This window comes from Rhamphochromis sp. 'chilingali', assembly GCF_963969265.1.
Source record: "Rhamphochromis sp. 'chilingali' genome assembly, chromosome: 22".
Taxonomy (NCBI): domain Eukaryota; kingdom Metazoa; phylum Chordata; class Actinopteri; order Cichliformes; family Cichlidae; genus Rhamphochromis; species Rhamphochromis sp. 'chilingali'.
The window spans coordinates 9,726,771-9,748,272 of record NC_137950.1 but is presented as its reverse complement, the minus strand read 5'-3'; the positions used below and the strand labels follow the sequence as shown (position 1 = coordinate 9,748,272).

At 38.0% G+C, this 21,502-nt stretch overlaps 2 protein-coding genes across 3 annotated transcripts in view; both read left to right on the top strand.

Moving 5' to 3' along the window:
* The window catches only part of arhgap22b (Rho GTPase activating protein 22b), a 64,928-nt gene that overhangs the window by 21,415 nt on the left and 22,011 nt on the right, over positions 1–21,502 (top strand). The gene's annotated exons all lie outside the window — the stretch shown is intronic.
* Positions 9,865–15,829, top strand: LOC308391098 (uncharacterized protein; the record flags this gene model as incomplete). The annotated part of the gene is made up of 11 exons (XM_080873565.1): positions 9,865–10,672; positions 11,118–11,206; positions 11,563–11,681; positions 11,784–12,200; positions 12,284–12,509; positions 12,689–12,838; positions 13,534–13,751; positions 13,840–13,993; positions 14,075–14,184; positions 15,088–15,227; positions 15,808–15,829. Exons 2-11 carry the CDS (start codon positions 11,167–11,169, stop codon positions 15,827–15,829), a joined length of 1,596 nt encoding a protein of 531 aa, XP_080729691.1. The 5' UTR covers positions 9,865–10,672; positions 11,118–11,166.

Genomic DNA, 21,502 nt, shown 5'->3' with positions numbered 1-21,502 from the left:
CTGACTTGTTGAACTTCTTCCCTTCTGTTTTAGGTAAAGTGGTTTTATACCCTTATGAGCAAATTAATGTCTCTTGGCAGTTACTTGCATGACTGAGAGGTCACTTGCACACAGCTACTAGTAAATTACAGCTGTTCCTGTGCTGTAATGCATGTTTGGAGAATACAATAGTTCTACTTTGTGGTTACAAGGGTATCTGTGTCTTTGGTTATGGTTAGCACTGCTACAGTCTGTAATAGATTGTCAAACTATAGATATCTGTAGATAGAAAGCCTATGGCATTTGACCCACTCATTTTGGACTACACATTTTGAAGGTTTGATGTTAGTGTTTTGGTTGCTGGCACGTGGATTTCATGGAACCAGAAGCTTATATGGAAGAAAAAGTGGAGTGCTAAGTCCAGGTAGCTTTGTGGAAAAGTTATTGCATTCAACCCCCTGTAAAGTTCTTATGAAGCAGGAAACCACCCATAGGCTGTAAACATTCTTGTTAATGCTCAAAAGTTAGGCGTTCTAACGAGACCGTCTGTTGGGAGTTACTTGCTTTCTGGTGCCTCAAGTGGCCACTAGAGGACGTGCAGTCTTTCAGGAACTTCATTTTTAAGTTTCAGAGGCTGCCACTTGGTCATACCACTATTTGATCTCGTAGCCATCACTCACTGTATAGTTGGTACAACATATCAGGAAGCAGAACCTGTTGTGTAATCTATTTTTATTGTTTTTATTGTTTCCCTTTCTTGGTCACTCATTCATTTGGAGCCTATCCCAGGTCAAGAAGCAGGGTACACCCTGGACAGGTCGCCAGTCTGTCACAGGGCTGACACATAGACACAGTTACCAATTAACCTAACCCCACTAACTTCATGTCTTTGGGAGGAAGCCGGAGTACCCGGAAAGACCCCATGCACACAGCTCCATATGTCCATTCCTGGAGTAGAGTAACTTCAGAGTAACTATAGTAACTAACAGAGTAACTTTATATGATTTCCCTTAAAAAAAAAAACTTGACCTGCTTATCTTACACCAACCCTTTATGCAGTTCCTTAGTTCATCCACTATCTGAAACAAGCTGCTCATGCTCTTTAACCGCTCCCTCTCAAAAACCCACATTCTTCTGATTGTCCAGTTTCTGGAAGCTTACTGAGGGGCAGTATCCAGATTTATAAGCTTTACTTTTTATATTTTGCAGGTATGTTGCGGCTGAATCAGATGATGACACAAGTATATTACCTGTATTTCTTATTATTTGAAAACCTTTAATGCAAACATACTGAAACGTCTTTTGCTTGTTTGCTGTAACAAATAATAGTGTTACTTTTCCTGTCAATTAATTACATTTCAAACGATTTTTAAATGATAGGTAATTGATACATTTTTTTAAGCAACTTCATAGATGGGGGATGCCAGCAAAATAATTGTTCAATTTTGTTTAATAAGAAAACAGACAGCCAGTCCACAGGATAAAAATATAAGTGACATAAACAGGGCTGCACATAAGTGGTCCGCAGGTGCGCATTCGCTCTCTACATAAAACACGTGCACTAGATAAGACGTTGCAACGCACGTTTGCGTACATAAGATTTTCTGGAGGAGGACAGACCTTTGTTTAGAACTCCTAAAGATGTCGAAGAAGCAAGCTCCTTTAAGTAATTACTTTGGTGTTCCTCCACCTCCAAAGAAATGTCAGAAGAGTCCGAACCGCAAAAGAAGCGCGTATTCTCGGAAAAGTGGTTAGAGGAGGTGAGCTGGCTTCAAACAAATGATGAACGCACAAAGATGTGGTGCAGAATATGCTGTCTTTTGTGTTCACTTGTGTGCACCCCTGGACATAAATATACTTATGATGAGAAAGTAATGCACTACCTCAACTGCGTGCAGGTATCTCAACCTATTGTGACAGTTTACTAAGTTCTAACAGTAACTTCAGCTAGGAGAGCTCTTGTTTATACTCCTGTCCTCCTCCACTCATCCTTTCCACTCCTTATCGTTTATTCCACAGTGTCTATGAGCTTTGTGACATTTAAATACTGAAGCAGGATTTCTCCAGGGCGTATCTTCAATGGAATATACACAGGCACTCCTAACTCCTAACACTGCAGCTTTACGCATGTGCTCTGCAAACATTTATCCTCTTTGCAGGCTCAAATGTCAACCTCTGTCTCATGCCTGTGTGGAGCAACCAAAATCAAATTCATTGCAGGGAGCTGAAGAGGAAAACCCAGTCAGACGACTGTCTGCAGTAAACATTATCTTAACTGGCTGCAAATAGGATCTTTGTGTCGCTGGTCAATCCAGGCTTGGATGTTCCGATTTAAGTGGCTCTGTGTGTGTAGAGGAGATCTGGTAGCACTTTAATGTCCAAATCTCTTCTCTACATTTTTATCACCCCTCTTCTCCTGTGGACTTATTTACGACTCATGCTTCTATGACACTACAGATATTGCTCATTAATACAAGCAAGCTTGACAGTGAGTCTATTTCCTCACAGTATTCCCAGACAGTGGAGCATTTGTGATGACACGCCGCTGTGTATTGTTGATCATGGTAGTGTGAGTTTGAAAAGCTGGGTGACAATGGCACTTGGCTTTATAGCACCACTGTTTATATTTGGTTTCCCTTCTCACAACTAAATGACTATAACAGCAGTGACTGTGCAGCCACAGCCAATTGCCCACATCTAACCCTAATGCCCAAGTGCTGCTGAAGATCACATTTCACACATTTGAAAAACAAAAATAAGATGTTTGGTATTCTTATATCAACCTGGCGTCGCTCACTGTGACTCACACCGAGTTTACAGTACGATGTGATTTTCTTCCCCACATGTTTTCAGGCAGCTATGAGCTTTGCTAATGTTTTAGATCCCTCACTTCTTCTCTGGACCACAGTGTGGGTCACAGTGCAAAAGTACAAGCACCCAATAGGACAACTCTGCCATCTAGTGGTAAGAAACCCACATTTCTAAAGCACAGTGATTTTTCAACCTGGTTTATCCAAACGAAACAAGTTTAATACACAAAATTTAAAAATGGACATTTGCTGCTGTCAGAAATATTATAAAATATCTTTGATAAAATAAGATAATTTTCACTTTGAATTCACTAATGTCCCATCTAAATGTCTCATCTAGGGAGGGAAAAGAAAATCTGCTACCTTGTTCATCTTCAAATAACATTTTTTAAACCTTTAAACGATGTTGATATTTGAGCCTAAATTAAGAACTTCAATTTAAATTTAAAAAAGGAGTTTTCAAGAGATTGAGGGGTTATTTCAAAATGTGATTATGTTATTTATTTTTTTAATTGTTTAGAAGTTGGATGTGTGTGTGTGTGTGTGTGTGTGTGTGTGTGTGTGTGTGTGTGTGGGGGGGGGGGGGGGTGGTATCTTCAAGTGTCATTGTCTGTAAAATGTTCAGTTTGATGAATAAACTATACATTTAGATATCAACACCCTACCAGCAAAACTGTGGTTTCTCCAGTCCTTCAAATCAGCTCTTGTTCTTTGTTGTTACATCATGAGGCCATATATGGGCTCAAAATGTGGTCATAAATATTTTGTACTTGTAAAAAAGATTTGTATGTGTAAAAAGAATTTGTGTGTGCGTAAAAAAGATTTGTGTGTGCGTAAAAAAGATTTGTATGTGTAAAAAAGATTTGTGTGTGGACTTAGAAAAAAAACCCCTGCAAGTTACAAGTACGGATTTTTGACCCTATTTTTCTTCCCTTCATCTGATTGGTCAATGTCATGTCAATCACAAATGTAACAATCCAATCAGAGAACAGATGGGTTTGGCTGTCGAGGGGCGCTTTTTTTGAACTGCAGGTCTTTGAAGGGAATAAATGCCCTTTTACATGCCAACCCAGCGTTTTCCTTCATCACCACGAAGGAAAACAGTCTGTGGTCGTCCGAGTTTGGTGATTTTTATGTCACAGGTCTACGTGTTTAATACAGGGACTTCCACAGCCTTTTCAACAGCGCTGCGGACCGCGGGGTGGGGGCGGGCAGTGTTTTGGAAAGGACAGTCTTCATTACAAAGCTTTCTTCGTTATGAATTAGCATACATGTTTTTATTGAACATTTGAAGAACTAGCAAAAAAAACAAACTCTTGTAGAGGACATAAAGTCAGAGATAGAAAAGACAAGGAGCAGGTGCATCTAGTACAGGTAGAGCTGCTGCAAAAACCCATAGAGCCCAGCAGCCAGCGTAACAAATTCTGGATCCTTTGCTTTTAGTTAGCAGTTAGCATTAGCAGCGTATCCTGCATCCGATGTGAAAGGACTTTTATGCTGCGCACTGTGACTCACAGCAATGGTCCTGGGTCAGCCCTGACTTTGTGTTAAACTAATCCTAAAGTAATAATGTTATTTCTAACCACTGATATACCACAACTTTTTCCTTTCAACAGCTACTGAAAGTTAGGGGACCTAGCTGCTATCGGATATTTATATAGCGATCCTCCAGCTTCAAACGGTATCACCCTTCAAGGACCTGCAGTTCAAAAAAGCGCCCCTCCGACAGCCAAACCCATCTGTTCTCTGATTGGATTGTTACATTTGTGATTGACATGACATTAACCAATCAGATGAAGGGTAGAAAAATAGGGTCAAAAATCCGTACTTGTAACTTGCAGGGGTTTTTTTTCTAAGTCCACACACAAATCTTTTTTACACATACAAATCTTTTTTACGCACACACAAATCTTTTTTACGCACACACAAATCTTTTTTACACATACAAATCTTTTTTACACATACAAATCTTTTTTACGCACACACAAATCTTTTTTACGCACACACAAATTCTTTTTACACATACAAATCTTTTTTACACATACAAATCTTTTTTACGCACACACAAATTCTTTTTACACATACAAATCTTTTTTACACATACAAATCTTTTTTACGCACACACAAATTCTTTTTACACATACAAATCTTTTTTACGCACACACAAATTCTTTTTACACATACAAATCTTTTTTACGCACATACAAATCTTTTTTACAAGTACAAAATATTTATGACCACATTTTGAGCCCATAGCCATATTCACAGAGTCACACTACCAAAACCTATAACTATATACCTTTTCTAGATTTTAAAATGCCCTTAAAAATGAAATAAATAAATAAATAAATAAAAAGTAAATATCCAGCTCTTAGTCCAAGAGCACCTTTGGGATGTTTAGGACATTCAATCGACTAGCAGAGGAATTATCTTTCATTTGTACTGTTATTCACACAACCATTACCGTTCTGTCTCTGAGATACCCCGAGCAACATTGATAGATACCCTTTTAGCCAAAGATGCTAGTCTCAAAAGCACTGTGTCAAGGATCTGCAATACACTAGCTCCCAAGTAGGCTTTGAATACAGTTCTAGAACAAGAAACTGTATCTCCACTTTTAAGATTAGGCTTGAAACTTTCCTTTTTTGCTAAAGCTTGTTGTTAGTGCTGGACAGTGTTGGTCAAGTTACTTGAAAAAAGTAATTAGTTACTGATTACTGATTACTTCTCAAAAAAGTAATCCCGTTACTTTACTGATTACTTGTTTTCAAAAGTAATTAATTACTTAGTTACTTAGTTACTTTTAAAAAACATGATACACTACCTGAATGCTTGATAAAGCAATAGACCTTTTGGGCCAATGCTATTTTTTCTGCATAATCCATCATATAAAAGTGAATCAAATGGAAAAGTGTCTTTTTAAAAAATTGTTTATTACTTTTAATCTTAACTTTATAAACAGTGCATCAAACAAAAATTAAATTAAATTCAACAGTCTTTGACTTTAATAAATTTGTTTAACATTTGAACATATTTCTGCACATTACACCATATTTTAAGAAAATAAAGGCTTAAACTGTATTTCTGCATACTCCAGCATATAACATAAATTATTTTTGTGTATACACACATCTTTTCATATAAATAAAGCAAAAAATAAATAAATAAAATAAATAAAATTAACAAAAACATCTTTTAACAGTTGGTAAAGTGCAGAGAGGCATAATATTGAGATTACAAAAACAGAAAATGCTATTGCATGCTACATTCAGGCTGTTAATCCAGTCTCAGTTTGTGGCAACCCTGAAAAAGACCTATGTTTTATTGTTTTCTTTTGGACTGAAACAGTGGTTATATCGCATCAGCAGAAGCTTCTCAAACCTTCTATCAGACATTCTGTTCCTTTTTGGGGAAAGCACCAATCCACCTAAACTGAACAGCCGTTCCACTGGTGCACTGGATGGAGTTGGACTGTTGTATTTCATGTACATCTTTTTGAGATTTGGGAACTGATTCAGAATCTCAAGCTCATAGCCTGACCTTAAAAAGTCACACTGCAAATTATCTGGTGCTTGCCATGATTTAAAATCCTATTTTTAGACAGGCCAGATTATTTGCCTTGTTTTAAAAAAGATTTACTTGTTTCTAAGTCTGGATTTTAGATAATAAACTTAAATTGAGAATAACCATATAATTGTGTCTATATTAGTACAGAAATCCAGAAATGGGAAGAATAACTCTTAAAATAGCCTACATTAGGTCTCTCACCAGATGTCTCTCAAAATATCACTTGTTTCAAGATAGAGTGACAAACTCAATTTGCTTGATTTAGGAAATTCACACAAGGCACCTGTTGAAAATATGATTTATTCAAAATCATGTCTGACTTCAAAGTTGTACATATAAAGGAAAAAAATTAACCACAATTTATGATACAAATCACATTTCAAAGACAGCTGTTTGTCACAGCATGCCAGCATTATGTGGTACAACATTGACATTGGTTTAGGGAACATTTAATGACTGTCAACTGATATCATCACAAACTACACTAAGCCAATACTTGGTGCAACCCTAATCTTAAGGGTGATTTCTATGGGAAATAATATCAGAAAGACTGTATTTGATTGGCACAAACACACTGTCCCTAAAACTAATAGAAAAGTATGAAGTATAATCAATGAGCTCATGGGCTAATTCTGTAGCTTGAGCAACAATGGGCACAGTTACTTCATATGCCAATAAGTCTTCATTTAAATTCAAAGTTTCATAGCGTTGGTACTCAAAAGCAATAAAAGATGAGTCAATCAAAAAGATATCCTTTATCAGTCCAAACACAGGGAAAGTGCCATCCACGTCTGCAATAATCATGGACTTCCCAGCAATGTATTTATTGCCATTTAGAACATACCATTTCACTGAGACAACAGACTGCATGACATCTATTCCAAAAAATTCTTTAATTTTTTTCCTAACATATTCATTATTTTTAGCTGATACTGGCCCGGATTCCTTTTCTTTCGCAAAAATAGGATGTTCAGTGCCTATTTCATTTTGACAACACTCAAGAAATTGATTGTGGTTTGCAAGGGATTTACAAACATTTTTAAAATTTAACTTAGAAGCCCACTGTTTAAAATAGGAGTGCTTTGCCTCAAAGCGCATGCACATACTCCTTATTAAAGGTCCAAGCGATAAGATTTGACTGGGAAGATGCAACATATAATGTTGCTTAGGTATTATATTGGCTTCGGGAAAAAGTTGCTTGAACTGATACAGGTGTTCTTCAATCATACTTCTCAGTTGCAATACAGTTTGTAAAGAAATAATGGGAGCAAGAACTATTTGAATTATCATAATTAACTTTCTAATAAATACAACATACTCACTCTCCGCACCATACAAAAGAAAAAGTAATATTTTTAAAAGAATTAGCATCTGTCCACAAGACTGTTTCAATTTGTTGTCGTTAGCCGCTAAAGTGCCAAAGCTAATAGGACATGGTTTATCCCGTATTTCAAGAGGTGAGTAAGGAAAATTTTGAATGTCTGAATTAAACTTGTCTAATTCTAATTGTCCTGAGAGAATTAGGTGTTTTAATACAAATTTAACTTCCATTGATGCAACACCTTCAAAAATAACATGCATTATGTCCTGTGGAGTTTGTTTGATCAGGTCAAATGCAGGAACATCAACTAGTCTGCTTCTTCTATTAATTCCATAAGTAGTTTTGAGGGATGCTTTCAATAAATCTGTGCTTGCTTTATCTATTTCAAAACACTGCCTGATATGTTTCTCCAGAGTTCTGTGAACAAACTTCTTCTCCTCAAAAACACTTTGCATATCATCAAAGTTGCATTCACAGTGTCTACATTTGCTATAAGCAAAACCAATCCCTTCTTTAAAGCCAGCAATCTCATGCTGGGCTAGCGTGTCTCCGCAAATGGCTATAACAGCACCAAACAATTCAATTTCACCATTTGACATTTTAATCCTTACACCATTGTAAAGCAGTGATAGATCTTGAAGTATTCTTTTCAGTACAACATCAATACCCCACTGAGAAATGTCACTTGCTTTAGCAATAGCAAGAAGTCGTATTGCAGCTAACTTTGACCTAAATTTTGGATCAATATTTCCTAAAGTATAATAAAACATGACCAATTTGTTTGCAGAAGCATGGGACCCTAAGGGGTTACCGGTACATATTTCAATTTCATCTGTGTACAGTATTAATTGCAATGCATTTGGCCTCTGAGAAAACAAGGGGGACCCGTCTCTAAAATCATAGAAGAATCCCTCTCTGCTTCTTTGTGGTGCAGTGTTCAACATGGTAAAGATTCTCTCATTAGTCATTAACTGCTTTAGACTTTCAATTAATGGTACATAGTAAAAACTTTTGTTCCTTAAAGACATGACCCTTGAAAGACCTTGCTTTACCCAACATATCTTCTGGGATACTACTACTTCCTCTGCGTTGACTGGACAGAACATTTCCCCTATGGCTCTACTCTGTCCATATGCAATGGTGGAGAAAGGATCCATGAATTTATCAAATGTAGCCAAAGCCTCATCTTGAAGCTGAGTGGTTCCCTCGGCATTATCTTCAAACACTGTCTTCATTCTTTCCTTGAGCGTATCCAAAAGAACAGCCTGATACTGTTGCACTCCTGAGATGATATGTTTGACCGTTCTCTGTGAAAACATTTGAAATAAAAGTAACTTATTCTGCATTTATATAAAATAATAATAATTCTGAATTCCATTATGAACAAGTAAGACATTGATTGCCTTATGTAATGTATTGATCCATTAAGACTATAACATACCTGTGATAAGTGGCACTGTTCTTGAACACAGATAGCAAAAGCTGCAGCAGATCTGGTAATATCATGTCTGGTAAAGGATGTTGTAGCAACAGCTTCTTCCTTTAGAGCAGAAAAACAAAGTTACTCCAAATTCCTGGCCAATTATAGAAATTCTTACATAACAGGTATAATCAGTTACACCTAATGATTGGTCCATTAAAAAACAAAGTGCATGACAGTGACTAGTGTTACAGTTGTGAATATTCAATATAATATAAGATAATATAATATTCATTCTTTGGAATAAAGAAAAAAGAAATGGAAAAGAAATCAAAGACAAAGAAACAATAAAAAAGGGGTTGTCCATTTTTTTGATGAGGCTAGGGATTGGATTCATGAGAATGAGATTTTATCTTTTTAAATAATGAATTTTTGTTTGCACTTAGATATTAGTTTCTTTACATGTTTGTTGTATTTATTAAATTATTTATGTATTTTTAAATCACGTAATTTAGATTTGCACTCAGAATTTATGTTAGTATTAGTATATGGATATATTTTATTGTATGCATTTATTAATTTATTTAATTTTCAAGAAAATCATTCTTATCCATGTTTTGGCAGTATTTCTGGCCAACAGATTTTTTTTACAGTGCTTCCAAATACTCTGTGTCTTACCTGAAACCGTATTCACCACTTATAATTCCTACGAGATACCCAAATTGCTGCCACATTGAAAGATTTAAGCGCGCTGAGAGTGTCTTTGATGCAAACTTCACCAGGAGACATGCCAGCCGCAGAGTGTGTGCCTTCTCCGGCTGCAGCATAGCCTGTACTATCTACACTGAACTGCTATTCTGTTTATTTATTTTTTATTTCATCCTGCAGGATGAAATTGTGATTTAAAATCCAACCATAGTGGAAATCGCTTGTAACAGTTTGAAGAACAATATCTAGCGGTATAATATCGCGAGATCTCGTTAAATTTCTCTCGACTAAAAATGGAGAAAAGGATTAAAAGTAATATAGGACCAAATACGAGGAGTTAGACATAGCTAAATTTGTCATCAGAAGCCACACTACATTTTATTTAGTTTAACACTTACCGTGATCGGGCTGTCAACAACCTGAGGCTCCTGCACTTCAGGCCAAGATCCACCAGTTGATATTTCCACGGTGCTGGTTGTTGTTGCAGTACTACAGTTGGCAAAGACTGAAACACCAACATTTTCCGATCCTAAAGAGTGGGATGTTGGGGGGATCCTCCATCCTCTTGGTGGGCTTCCATTCGTCAAATACAGAGGGTGCGTCCGTTTAATGTGGCGAAAGAATGAGTTAAAAACTCTGAAATCTTGTTCACAGCCATCTATTCCACAGTAAACCCAAAAATCCTGCCTTCGACCATGAGCTGCATTTATGTGGCTAAGGAGCACCTTCAGAGTTAAAGAAACAAAGATAAAACAGATCATACATCTCCAGAGCGCCATGGTGAACTGTTTTCGCGCTGTAGCCATACAGCATACTTTACCGCTCTCCACTGAAGGCCACAGATGAGAGTGTGGGACCATGGGAAAGGTAGGCAATTTTTAAAATATATGTATCCTTAATTATCCAATTTTTCAGGTTTAAATTACATCAGTTATATTTATTTTTAGGCAATAAGTGTTTAAGACTGAATTTATATTTTTCTTTTCTTTTTTTTTACTTAAAAAAAATTAAATATAAATAATTTTCTGCATGCGCATTCTCAGTTCCTGTCGTGACGTTACTTTCACGCGGGACAAACTCTTTTCCCCTGCTTTGTTAGCCATCAGGACCGTTAGGAAGATCAAAATTATTTATCTAAACAAAGTGAACAGTAATTTAAGGTTGGTAACATTAAGTTGATTTGAAAAATACTATGGTACAACGGTGTTATTAAGATAAAGTCGTGTTTTGTGAGGGCTGCTGCTAGTTAGCAATCTAGCTAATGTGTTAACTTTAGCTAAATGATCTTATTTAAGCTGTAGGATATTTCCAGGTACTGTGAGTGGAGGCTTTGGAACGAACTAGAGAACTGCTGTCACGGCATGGACAAGTTTGACGATGCCATACTGTCTGTGTTGCAGGGTAAGTCTTATTTTTCAGTTATTTTGGTACGTTAGCTAAGCAGCCTTAGCATCTGTTAGCATCATTTCTGAAACTTGGAGCTAGGATTGCACTCTACTCTGACCTTTATCCACATTATAGCCTTGAGCTGTCTTTGCCTAAATAGACTTGGAACATCATTCTTGAAGACACCCAAAAATAGTTTTATTGCATTCCCAAATATTTGATAAACTGTTTTAAGTTTGACATTTTATCCTGTTAATATTACTTATTGCTAAAATACATTTATTGACAAAAAATGACCTCGACATGTAATAAGCCACGCCCAGGAAAAGAGAAATAAATATCACTTTTGAAGTTGTTTTTCTCTTTTACAGCTGCGAATATTGATGAGGAAACTTTGAGAAGCTTTACCCGGGATGACCTAAAGGATCTTTTTCCGGGCCATGAAAATTTCTTCCGTAGAAAGAAGATTTGGGATTTTATCAGCCAAAAGGTAAATACACATTATACCACTAAGAAGATGATTACTGTCCATATTGTCTAGCATTAATTTGCCTAATTGTGTATTTTTGTTTATATCCCACAACTGTTATAGTTTAAGAGTACTGACCAAGTTGCCAACACTTTCCATCGAAGCGAGAGTAACCCCTTCGGCTTTGATGTGTCACAATGTCAGCCTCAAACTTCCACTCCCATTTCCTACACTGCTGACAAAAAAATGAAAATGCCAGACCCACCAGAGTATGTGGTGTATACAGATTCAGAGTTGGACATGGTGCGCAGTCAGTACTTTGCATTGCTCCACAGTGGAAAGGAAAAGGACTGCAGGATGTCGAAGGAGCTCTGTTGCAGACTTGTAAGGAACACAGTCACCAGCATGGTTGCAATCCTCCGTGTTAGTCCCATGGGGAAGGAAGTAACATACCCCTCCAAACTCGAAATGAGAGCAATGTCACAGAAGATTGTCGACTATTACCCCATGTTACGTGATGCTGACACACACATGCCATACGTAAGTCATTCTTTACCCACTACAATATCTAAAATTGAGTGAGATAATAAAATGATGTACAAATATATATTATTTTACCACAGCTGACCATCTACACCAAACTGTACAAACGACTCCAAAATATGAAGTCTCCAAGGAAGAGGCAGGGCTCCATGCCACAACGAGGCAGGCCCAGGAAGACTCTTTTCAGCTCAGATGACACAGACAATGGGACTGAAGGTGACCTAAGTGGTGAAGCAAGTGGTTCAAGTGACTATACCACACTTCTTGAGAGCAATGATGACCTCAGCGAGGATAACTCAAATGCAGGTGTGTACTTTGGTCTGCTGTACTAATGACTTTTGGACATCTAAAACTTCAAAGAGACCACCTGCCCTCAGTTTTCTGTTCAGAGTGCATCACAAGATTTATACAGTGTTGAGTATTTTCCTTAACTTTCTAGCTATTCCCTGTTATTACATTCTGTTCATCTTCTGTTTTTTCCTCAGAGAAAGAATCCCAATTGCCGCTACCCTCCACTGTACCAACTACGTCAAACAATACTACGCTGGCTTTACCACTATTATCCAAGTCAGCCTCATGCTCTGCACCCAGGTCTGATATAGGTCCTTCAACTGCACCTCCAGATGATGTTGTTGGTAAGTCCACCATCACCCTTATCTACCTCTCAGTCTGACTGTGGTTCCTCTTACAGCTCTTTCCAAAATATGGTTGCAGCAATGAACCCCGTTCTAAGTGTTTATTCCAAAAATCATAGTGGTTTGGCATTAACTCGAGTTGGTGTGTAAAATCAACATATGATAGATCCCTCATTCCAGTTTGCCAGTTAGCCATAGTAAGTATTTTAACACTTTGTGTTGTAATGGGTGTTACTCAGTGCTGATTATTTACACATGTAAATCCTCATGCTGGTCACATCTATCATGCCTTATCACAGTGTTTCTGTCATAGATCAAATTACCTAAAAGATTTTTATCCATCAGCTCATAATCACTGTTCACACTGATGTGAACGATATACACAGTAAACAACCTTTACCTTATTTTCACCACAGTTTTATTCACGGGCATCTTAAACTTTCGTTTTAATATTTGATTCTGTTCAAACTAACAATTAACATAAATCCATGATCATTATAAGAAAAGGACACAAAGGGAAATGATTAGGACATATAGGGTCAGTTCATTACTCAAACATATTTAACCTAAACATTAATTCTCATAAATATTATACTTAAAAACAACCATGCAACCTTACTAGAAATGACTGATTAGAAAAATCTGAATTTAGTCTAGTTACACCATGTCTTACAATTGCTCTTTGCTTTCCCTAGCAGACCATGACAGCCTGAAGATGCAGGCAAGACATTACAAAACCTTGAGCAACATGTACAGGAAACCCAATGCAAAACCCAACCAAAGTGACGTCGCTCAAATTTTGGACCTGGAGTTTGAGGCCAGACGAGCTTTTATTGACGCAGATGTTACAAGGGAAGAAGACAGGCCTAGAAAAATATTTGAAGCATACCCGTGCTTCAAAGACATACGAAATGTAAGTTCAACTACCTTCAGTTAAATTCCTTGCTTTCTCTGGATAGGTTTAGTTAGTTCTTGACTAACTGAGCACAACTTTGTCATAGGCGATGGATGAACTGCGTCGCATCATTGGTGGCTCCAACTGCAAATACATAGATCAAATGAAGGGTCGATGGGCAGAGTTTTGTTCGAAGGTGCAGTTCTATGGCATTTGGAAGAAGGTCCTGAAACCTCCTCTCCCCTTGGATGTATGTGGAGGTAAGTGGCCTTTTCATACATTAAATCCACACATCAGATATGTTCGGATTGCTTTGTTGAGATACTTTTCTCTGTTCACAGTGGATTTTACTGTCACTCTCTTCAATGCACTTCCATCTCTTTTTCCTTCAAAAACTACACCACCAAAGCGGCTGGGAAGTGCCAGTGAGGCTCTCCTTCATATCCTCAAGGTGAGAACAGCTGCAATACCAGCCACTGTAACTTGTACTCCATTTACTTGTATTGTTATTATTAATATTATTATTTTGCTTTTCCTGCTTAATAAGAGTGGGTTGAAGTTCAATTCAGCAGGGATTAAATTACTCCTTATTCAGGATTTCTTAATTGTTATTCAAAACCTACTCCAGAGAGGCAGCACAGAGCAAAAGCACATTGCAGTTAGGATACAAGTAGAAGCAGTAAAATGATATATTTAAAAAGGCCTTCAAAAACTAGAATATGTAACAAAGTTAAAAGAAATAGTTTTAAAAAACAAATGAGAAAAAAAGCACAAATAGACATGATAAAAATGCTGCAAACTAGAGAAAATTCATGCTCAGAATTAATACACAGCAAAATCTCCAGTGTTAAATTAACACCTTTGACAGTGTTATATGTTTAAAAGTAACCTAGTCAGTTTTGAAGATTAACAAAGACTAACACTGAGCAGTGCTGATTTTCTAACACTGGAAAATAAATCAAAATGTTAGAAATATTCCAGTGTTAGAAAATCAGCACTGCTCAGTGTTAGCCATTGTTAATCTTCAAAACTGACTAGGTTACTTTTAAACATATAACACTGTCAAAGTGTTAATTTAACACTCAACAGTGTTGTATTTAACACTCAGAGGAGTGGACCCATATAGACACTCTCCAGTGTTAATTTAACACTGGAGATTTTGCTGTGTACATTTCCAAAATTTCATATTTATGTAAGTCAGATATTTTACATTTATTTCTTCTATTCCAACAGTAAATCAGTTGGAGCATTCTAAACTCTTGATATTGCTATTTGTGTCTTAAGCTGTTTGGATGCACAGCAACCCTTTCATTGAAAATCTTGAAGAATTTGTCCTTTTTTTGTGCTTTTCTAGCCGGGTGAAGATGCAATGCTATACCTGGAGAAGCGGCCTCTCTCCTCCCCAGTGCTGCTTTTTGATGGAACAACCAGCATTGTTGCTGTAGGAAACATACCAGTGACCACTCTCTCCTTGGAGGATTTCTGGGAAGGAATGTTGGTGTTGATGGCATATTACTACACCTTGCACTTAACATACCCAAAATGTGTTGCAACGGTCCTCTCTGTCATACAAACTGAGGTAATAACTGATGCCATCCATGATCAAGATGTCACTAGTGCATATAAGAAAGCAATAGCTGAGTGGAAGTCGTTCTTTGAAAAATAGGTGAATACCAAGCAGGATTTTATCAGGTCATTTGCAGTTTGTTTAGTTTTGTAGTACGTTTGTACAACTTTGTTCCTAATTTGCCTAGCAATGTCCTGAGAAATGGCTGTACTTATAATGCTTTACAAATGAAAGTTGTTGTTTTTTTTTCTTAGTGACACTTTACCTGAGGCATGTAAAGTTTTAAGTCAGTAATGCCATTATTTACAACATTGTGAGACTATGTGACTGTCACAAAAGTTTAAGGCCAAAAATGGAATTTCTTTTCTCTGTTTAGGCCTTTTAAAGGGTTGATTTAGACTTTTAGGGATTGTGCAGCAGCCCTATATTGTTTAAAAAAAAGAATTTTGTTCTCATGAGAGAAATAAATGTTGACATATATCACTCCTGTCCTGGTTGTGATTTCAGTAGAAGCCAAGGAGTATTCTAGGAAAAAGGTCTGTTTTAAGGTTTTTTTGCCTGGATTTAATATTGATTCAGCTCTATTTTAAGATAAGCCAACCTGAATCAAGAAACAAATTAATCATACTTCACTAATATTGAGTAGTTTTTCATAGTATTAGAACTATTTTTCTCGTTGCAGTGCATTCATTTGCTGCAAGTAAGAATTCAAAACATAAAAAAAGACTGTAATTTAGCATATTTAACTTACTTTTGGGACTTGATATAAAGTAATTTTATCTTAAATTGAGCTTTTTAAAGCTTATTTTAACCCTCTTCAATTCTCAAATGTGTTCTTTTATTTCTGGATTAAAAAATCTTATTTCAAGATTTCTTATTAAGTAAAATAAACTTGCTGCATGGACAGATAATTTCACTTGTTTTCAGTGCTTTTTGTATCAAATGTAGTATTTTTTTCCTAAATATAGACTAGCCATTTTTGCAGTGCAGTTATTTCTTTTTCTGCTGAGAAGCTTTCTGTGGGCTGATTCTGAAATTCAAAAAAGTCCATTTCGGCTGGGCTGGCTGGGATTTGGGACACATTAGTGTTCTCAGTTGCAGGAGCAGCTTTACGACACTCTGTTATCGGGAGCTCCTTCACATACTCTCTCCTACGCTCATCTCTCAGCCAACGAAGTTTAAACTTGGGACAAGTGGCCGCTGCGAGAAGTCCTTCTTGGCTGTCCAGAACAGCATCAAAACGAGTCTTGATGGCCTGTAACATACAATATGATGCAACTAAGAATAAAATTATTTTACTGTATAATTACCTATTGTCAATATTTTGTGGGCTTTACAGCTCTAAACCATCTATATTTTCTATTATCAATACTGTATGAGATTTAATTTTGGCTGAGGCTTTTGTTGATATTATGATTAATATTCATGATTAATGATGATCAATGTCCCTGATATTTAACAAGGGGTGAATACTTGGTCTTTTATTCTATCATTTTAATAATTGTACCCACTGCTTAAAACAAAGTATAACATCCACCCACTGTGAATGGTATAATAAATTTAACAAATCCACCCAAAGCAATTAATAATAATCTTACCTTTACAATGACATCTGGAAGGCTGGCTGTCATTCTAGAGAGGTCATCTTTCAGGGCAAGGGTCTTTGACATCAGGCTTGTGAGTGTTGGCAGTAAAGCCCCGTAGGTGCACTCATCCCCTTGTAAGATGTCCAGAGCCACTGTCAGGGGCTTCATCACAGTACAGTACTCTTTCAAGAACTGGTACTCCCTTTCATTAAGGCACTTGATTCCCAGTTTTACACACAGGGGATTAAGTTCATTCAAGGGAATTGTGATGATTCTAGAAATGGCCTCATACAGGGAATTCCACCTTGTGGATGTCGGTACCATTAGTTTCCTCCGACTGACTTCCTCCACCTGTTCAGAGGCTAATGTTGATCGACTTGCTTTAGTCCAAAGAGCAGAACATTTTGCAATGCTACTCCTATATACAGCCTTGGTGTCTGCACAGGAATTTAGATGTTTGTCAACATCGCTTGTTGAAATCAAGTTAATTGTGTGCGATGCACATCTGTAGTGTGGAGGGAGGCTGAACTGTGCATCACCAGATGCAGCTGAAAGAGCTTCTATGACATCAGTAAAGGTCGGTTCCTCGTCATCACCTTCTTCATTTTCAGATTCAGACTCCAAATGACAGGGCTGACATACTCTGAATGCTTTGGCAAAATTGGATGCATTATCCGTTACAGTGGCAATAACTTTGCCTTGTAGTCCATATGATGAATGGATTTCTTCAATCTCTGCTCCAATTACATCATAGGTATGGCTGCCTCTAATTCTCTTGCATGCTAGAGCGGCCTTGTTGTGTTGTAATGTGGAATTAATCCAGTGAACTGTTACACCCATAAAACTTTTATTATTTACCGTCCAGATGTCAGCAGTGGTGGAAACAAACTCTGCCTCTTCGAGTGTAGCCTTCAAGTTAGAGTTCATTTTGTCATATTCTCTCTCAAGGTATCCTACAAATGACTTTCTCTGGGGCAGCTTGACACCACTTTTAGTTGGTATTTTTTCTACGATGCGTCGGAATGATTCAGAGTCAACAGTGGAAATCGGCAACATGTCCTCGACGATATAGGCAGCGACAAGCTTCTTCAGTTCAGCGGCACTAAGTCCTGTCGCTCTTACGTCTAGTTTAACCTGTTTAGCAGGAGTGGGTCCATCTGAGGTTTGCCCGGTGGAAGTAGATGTGGTAGCCACAGCGGTCACGTCAGTGAGGGGATCCTGGGGGTTTTCTGTCAATTTAACATTCTTGTGGCAGCGTGCTAGGTGCTTGCTCAGGTTGGAAGTGGAATTTTTCGACGTAGAAAGAAGTTTTCTTCCGATGCAGAGTGTACAACGTACGCTTATGTTTTTGTCGCTTTTTAAAGAGTCAAATTCAAAATAATGTCGGTATTTCCAAGTATTAAATGCTGCACGATCGTACTCTATCCCTCGCTCCATGTTTTCTATTGTTGACACACGAGCTACCATAGCCGTCGCACTCGCTTGCGTCACTGTCATGAGACATTCTCGCAAAAAGTTCACGGTTTTAGTAACGCAGTAACGCAGCGTTCCTACGGGAAAGTAAAGGTAATCTAATTACCGTTTTTGCAATAGTAATCCCTTACATTACTCGTTACTTGAAAAAAGTAATCCGATTACAGTAACGCGTTACAAGTAACGCGTTACTGCCCATCTCTGGTGCTGGATCAGGAAACCCTGAATCCTCCCCAGGGCTCTAGACTAACTTTTTGACATGGGCGCACCGGTACGCCTAACTTTAGGCGTACCAGCACAAAAGTTAGGCGCACTCAAATTTTTCAACCGCATCGCTTAACACCGCAGTTTTACTTGTGCACTTTCTTTGGGGGGGGAAGTCCATACAGACAATATTCATTTCTAAATTATTAACTAACAAACTTGTGCTTAAAGTGCTTTGTCAATATTGTAGAAAATGTTAAACTTAATCATCTCGGCCTCCTCTGACGACCTGTTTGCTGCTGTCTGTTGCTGAAAGGCAGTAGGGAGAGGGGACACTTGGGCAGTGCATTTATTGCAGCATATAATGTGTTTCCTGGATACACTGTGCTTTTTCAGCATTCAAAGATTGATGGCACCGTGTCAGAGCACTGGCTATGAATTTCAGACAGATCAGGCCTTAACTTAACAAAATTTATTTTCATCTTTTTTTATTACCCACAGCTACATCCACTTCTCTCAGGCGTAGGCTGCTCACTAGGGCTGGGTATCATCACTGATTTCTATAATCCATTCGATTCCGGTTCTCAAAGTCCTGATTTGATTCAATTTAGCCTCAGACAGTCAGAAATAATATAATTCTGATCATTTATCAATACTGACACACATGAGACTTCATCAGAATTGTGAAAATCACAGCAGATGCCTTTGTGTGAAAGTAACTGAGAATAAAACACAGAAAAACATGGAGATTTTTCTGGTCTGGCTTTTGATAGCAGATAACCTTAAAAATATTCTGCAATATTTGCAATTTTGCATAATTTTAAGAAGTTTAAATTTCTTCAGTATTGAACAGCAGAAATTAGACTTTCTTGTCCGAGGTCATTTAAGTGAAAAAAGAAAAAGACAGCGCTGTAAACAACGGTAGACTGGTGGGTAATAAGCAAATGAATAATGCAGAAAACAGGGATTTGAGACGGCAAACTGTTCTTGAAGTACAGAGAGAGAGAGCTGTGCATGAAGTGCGATTTTTATCCTGGTGGAAGCAAAACAGCAAAAGTCAGAGGGAATTCATGACGACATTGATCAAATGTGAAGCGTAGTTTGCTGCTTCTTTTGCTGCTGGCTCGGCGAATTTTGGTTGGAGAGAGACAAAACCTGCAGCTCAGAATCAGCGCAAAAAAGACATAAACACAGAGCGGACCCGACGCATCAGAATCGCTAAGCTCCGACAGCGTGTCCGTGTACAGGCTGTCGGGTGAGAAAGCCGAGAAAGACAAAGCTGATTCTGTGTCGGGTCCGCTCTGTGTTTACGTCTTTGTGTGGAATCCGTTAATGAATTGATATCGCTTTATTCAAGCTACTCACCTCTCTCTTCCACCTGCACTTTCAACTGGACCACGGCCAATCAGAGAGGTCCCGCCCCTGACTATCTCTGATTGGTTTAGTCCACGATAGGGGCATAATGTGTGTCTGTTGTTGACCACACAGAGAGTTGCAGAGATTTTTTTTGTTTGTTACCCGAACAGTTGGTCGCACAGGTGCGACGCGATGGGCGCGTGAAAAAAGCCCCAAACGCCCCTAACTTGACGCGTGCACATTCGCACCTCTACGCGTGTCCAAGAAAAATCCATCGCGCCCCAAAATATCATATTTTAACGCGCGTGAACCGGAAATGTGGGAGGGATGTGGGAGGAAGTTTTGCAAGACCGGTATCTTTGCAAGATGGCAGCTGTCGAGCTAGCGCTTGAAGAGAGAGTCTCCTTTCTCTATTTACTGTGGAGAGCAGAGTAGCGGCGTAAAGCACATCCTTGCCGTACCTGGGTCCATCAGGTCCTCCAGAGGCGTGAGCAGTTTGGTGAGTTTCACCACTTGCTCCAGGAGCTGCGCCTGGATGACGGCCGATTCCAGCGCTATCCCCGTCATTCACTCGGCCAGTTTGAGGACCTGCTGTCCCGCGTCGGTCCCAGAATCGCCCGCCTAGACACCGACTACAGGCGCTCAATCCCACCTGCAGAGCGCCTGTCCGTCTGCCTGAGGTTAGTAAAAGTGTTTAATACGTAGTCCTTTATTGATACCTGTGCTAATATATGCTAAACCATCCATTTATACACTGCTAACATGGATGTGCTATGCTAACAGTGAATGCTCTCGGTGTTTACTGAAAGCAAACTGTGGTACAAAGACGACTGTTTATAATATTTCTAGTGATACTCAGAAGGTCTCATCAAGTCCCGATTTAATTCGATTTATGCTGTTATCAGTGTTTGAATGATAGCATGGCTGTGGTGTCACATCAATGTATGCGCTCGGTGTTTGCTGATATCAAACTGTAGCATTAGGACCACTGAGTTAACCTTTGTAGTGATACTCACTCCTTTTTATTTAGACCTGGTTTAATTCTGGGATAGTTGAATGTTTGTATATAATCCCTGCAGCTGTCAGACTCTATAGCAGGGGTCACCAGCCTTTATTAAAACAGAGTTAGATAAAACTGTGAACAGTTTGGTTCATCTCTAGTTACATGGTTCTATCTTGATAAGCTATGTCTTATCACAGATTAATTTTTCAAAAATATTAATGATTTAAGCAAGGAAAGGGCTACATGTCAACATACAACTCTTTATTTCTATTAATGTTTTACTTCATTCCTACCGGATTGACATGTTTAGGAATTATGAGTGATTGGCTCACTGTAGTGGCAAAAGTTGCTACCAATCAAATTATGATATATTAAAGTTAAAATAAAACACAACTGTTTTAGATATTATCTAATATACATTTTGTAATTATCCTTATAATTACAAAATGTTTTATGTAAGATTTAAGTTTTGTGATTTAAATCTGACATCACCAAAGTATTTTGGAATTTGAATAATGTATTTTGTAACTGCAGTACACATAATACTGATTTTGAACAATTTTGTCCAGGTTCCTTGTCA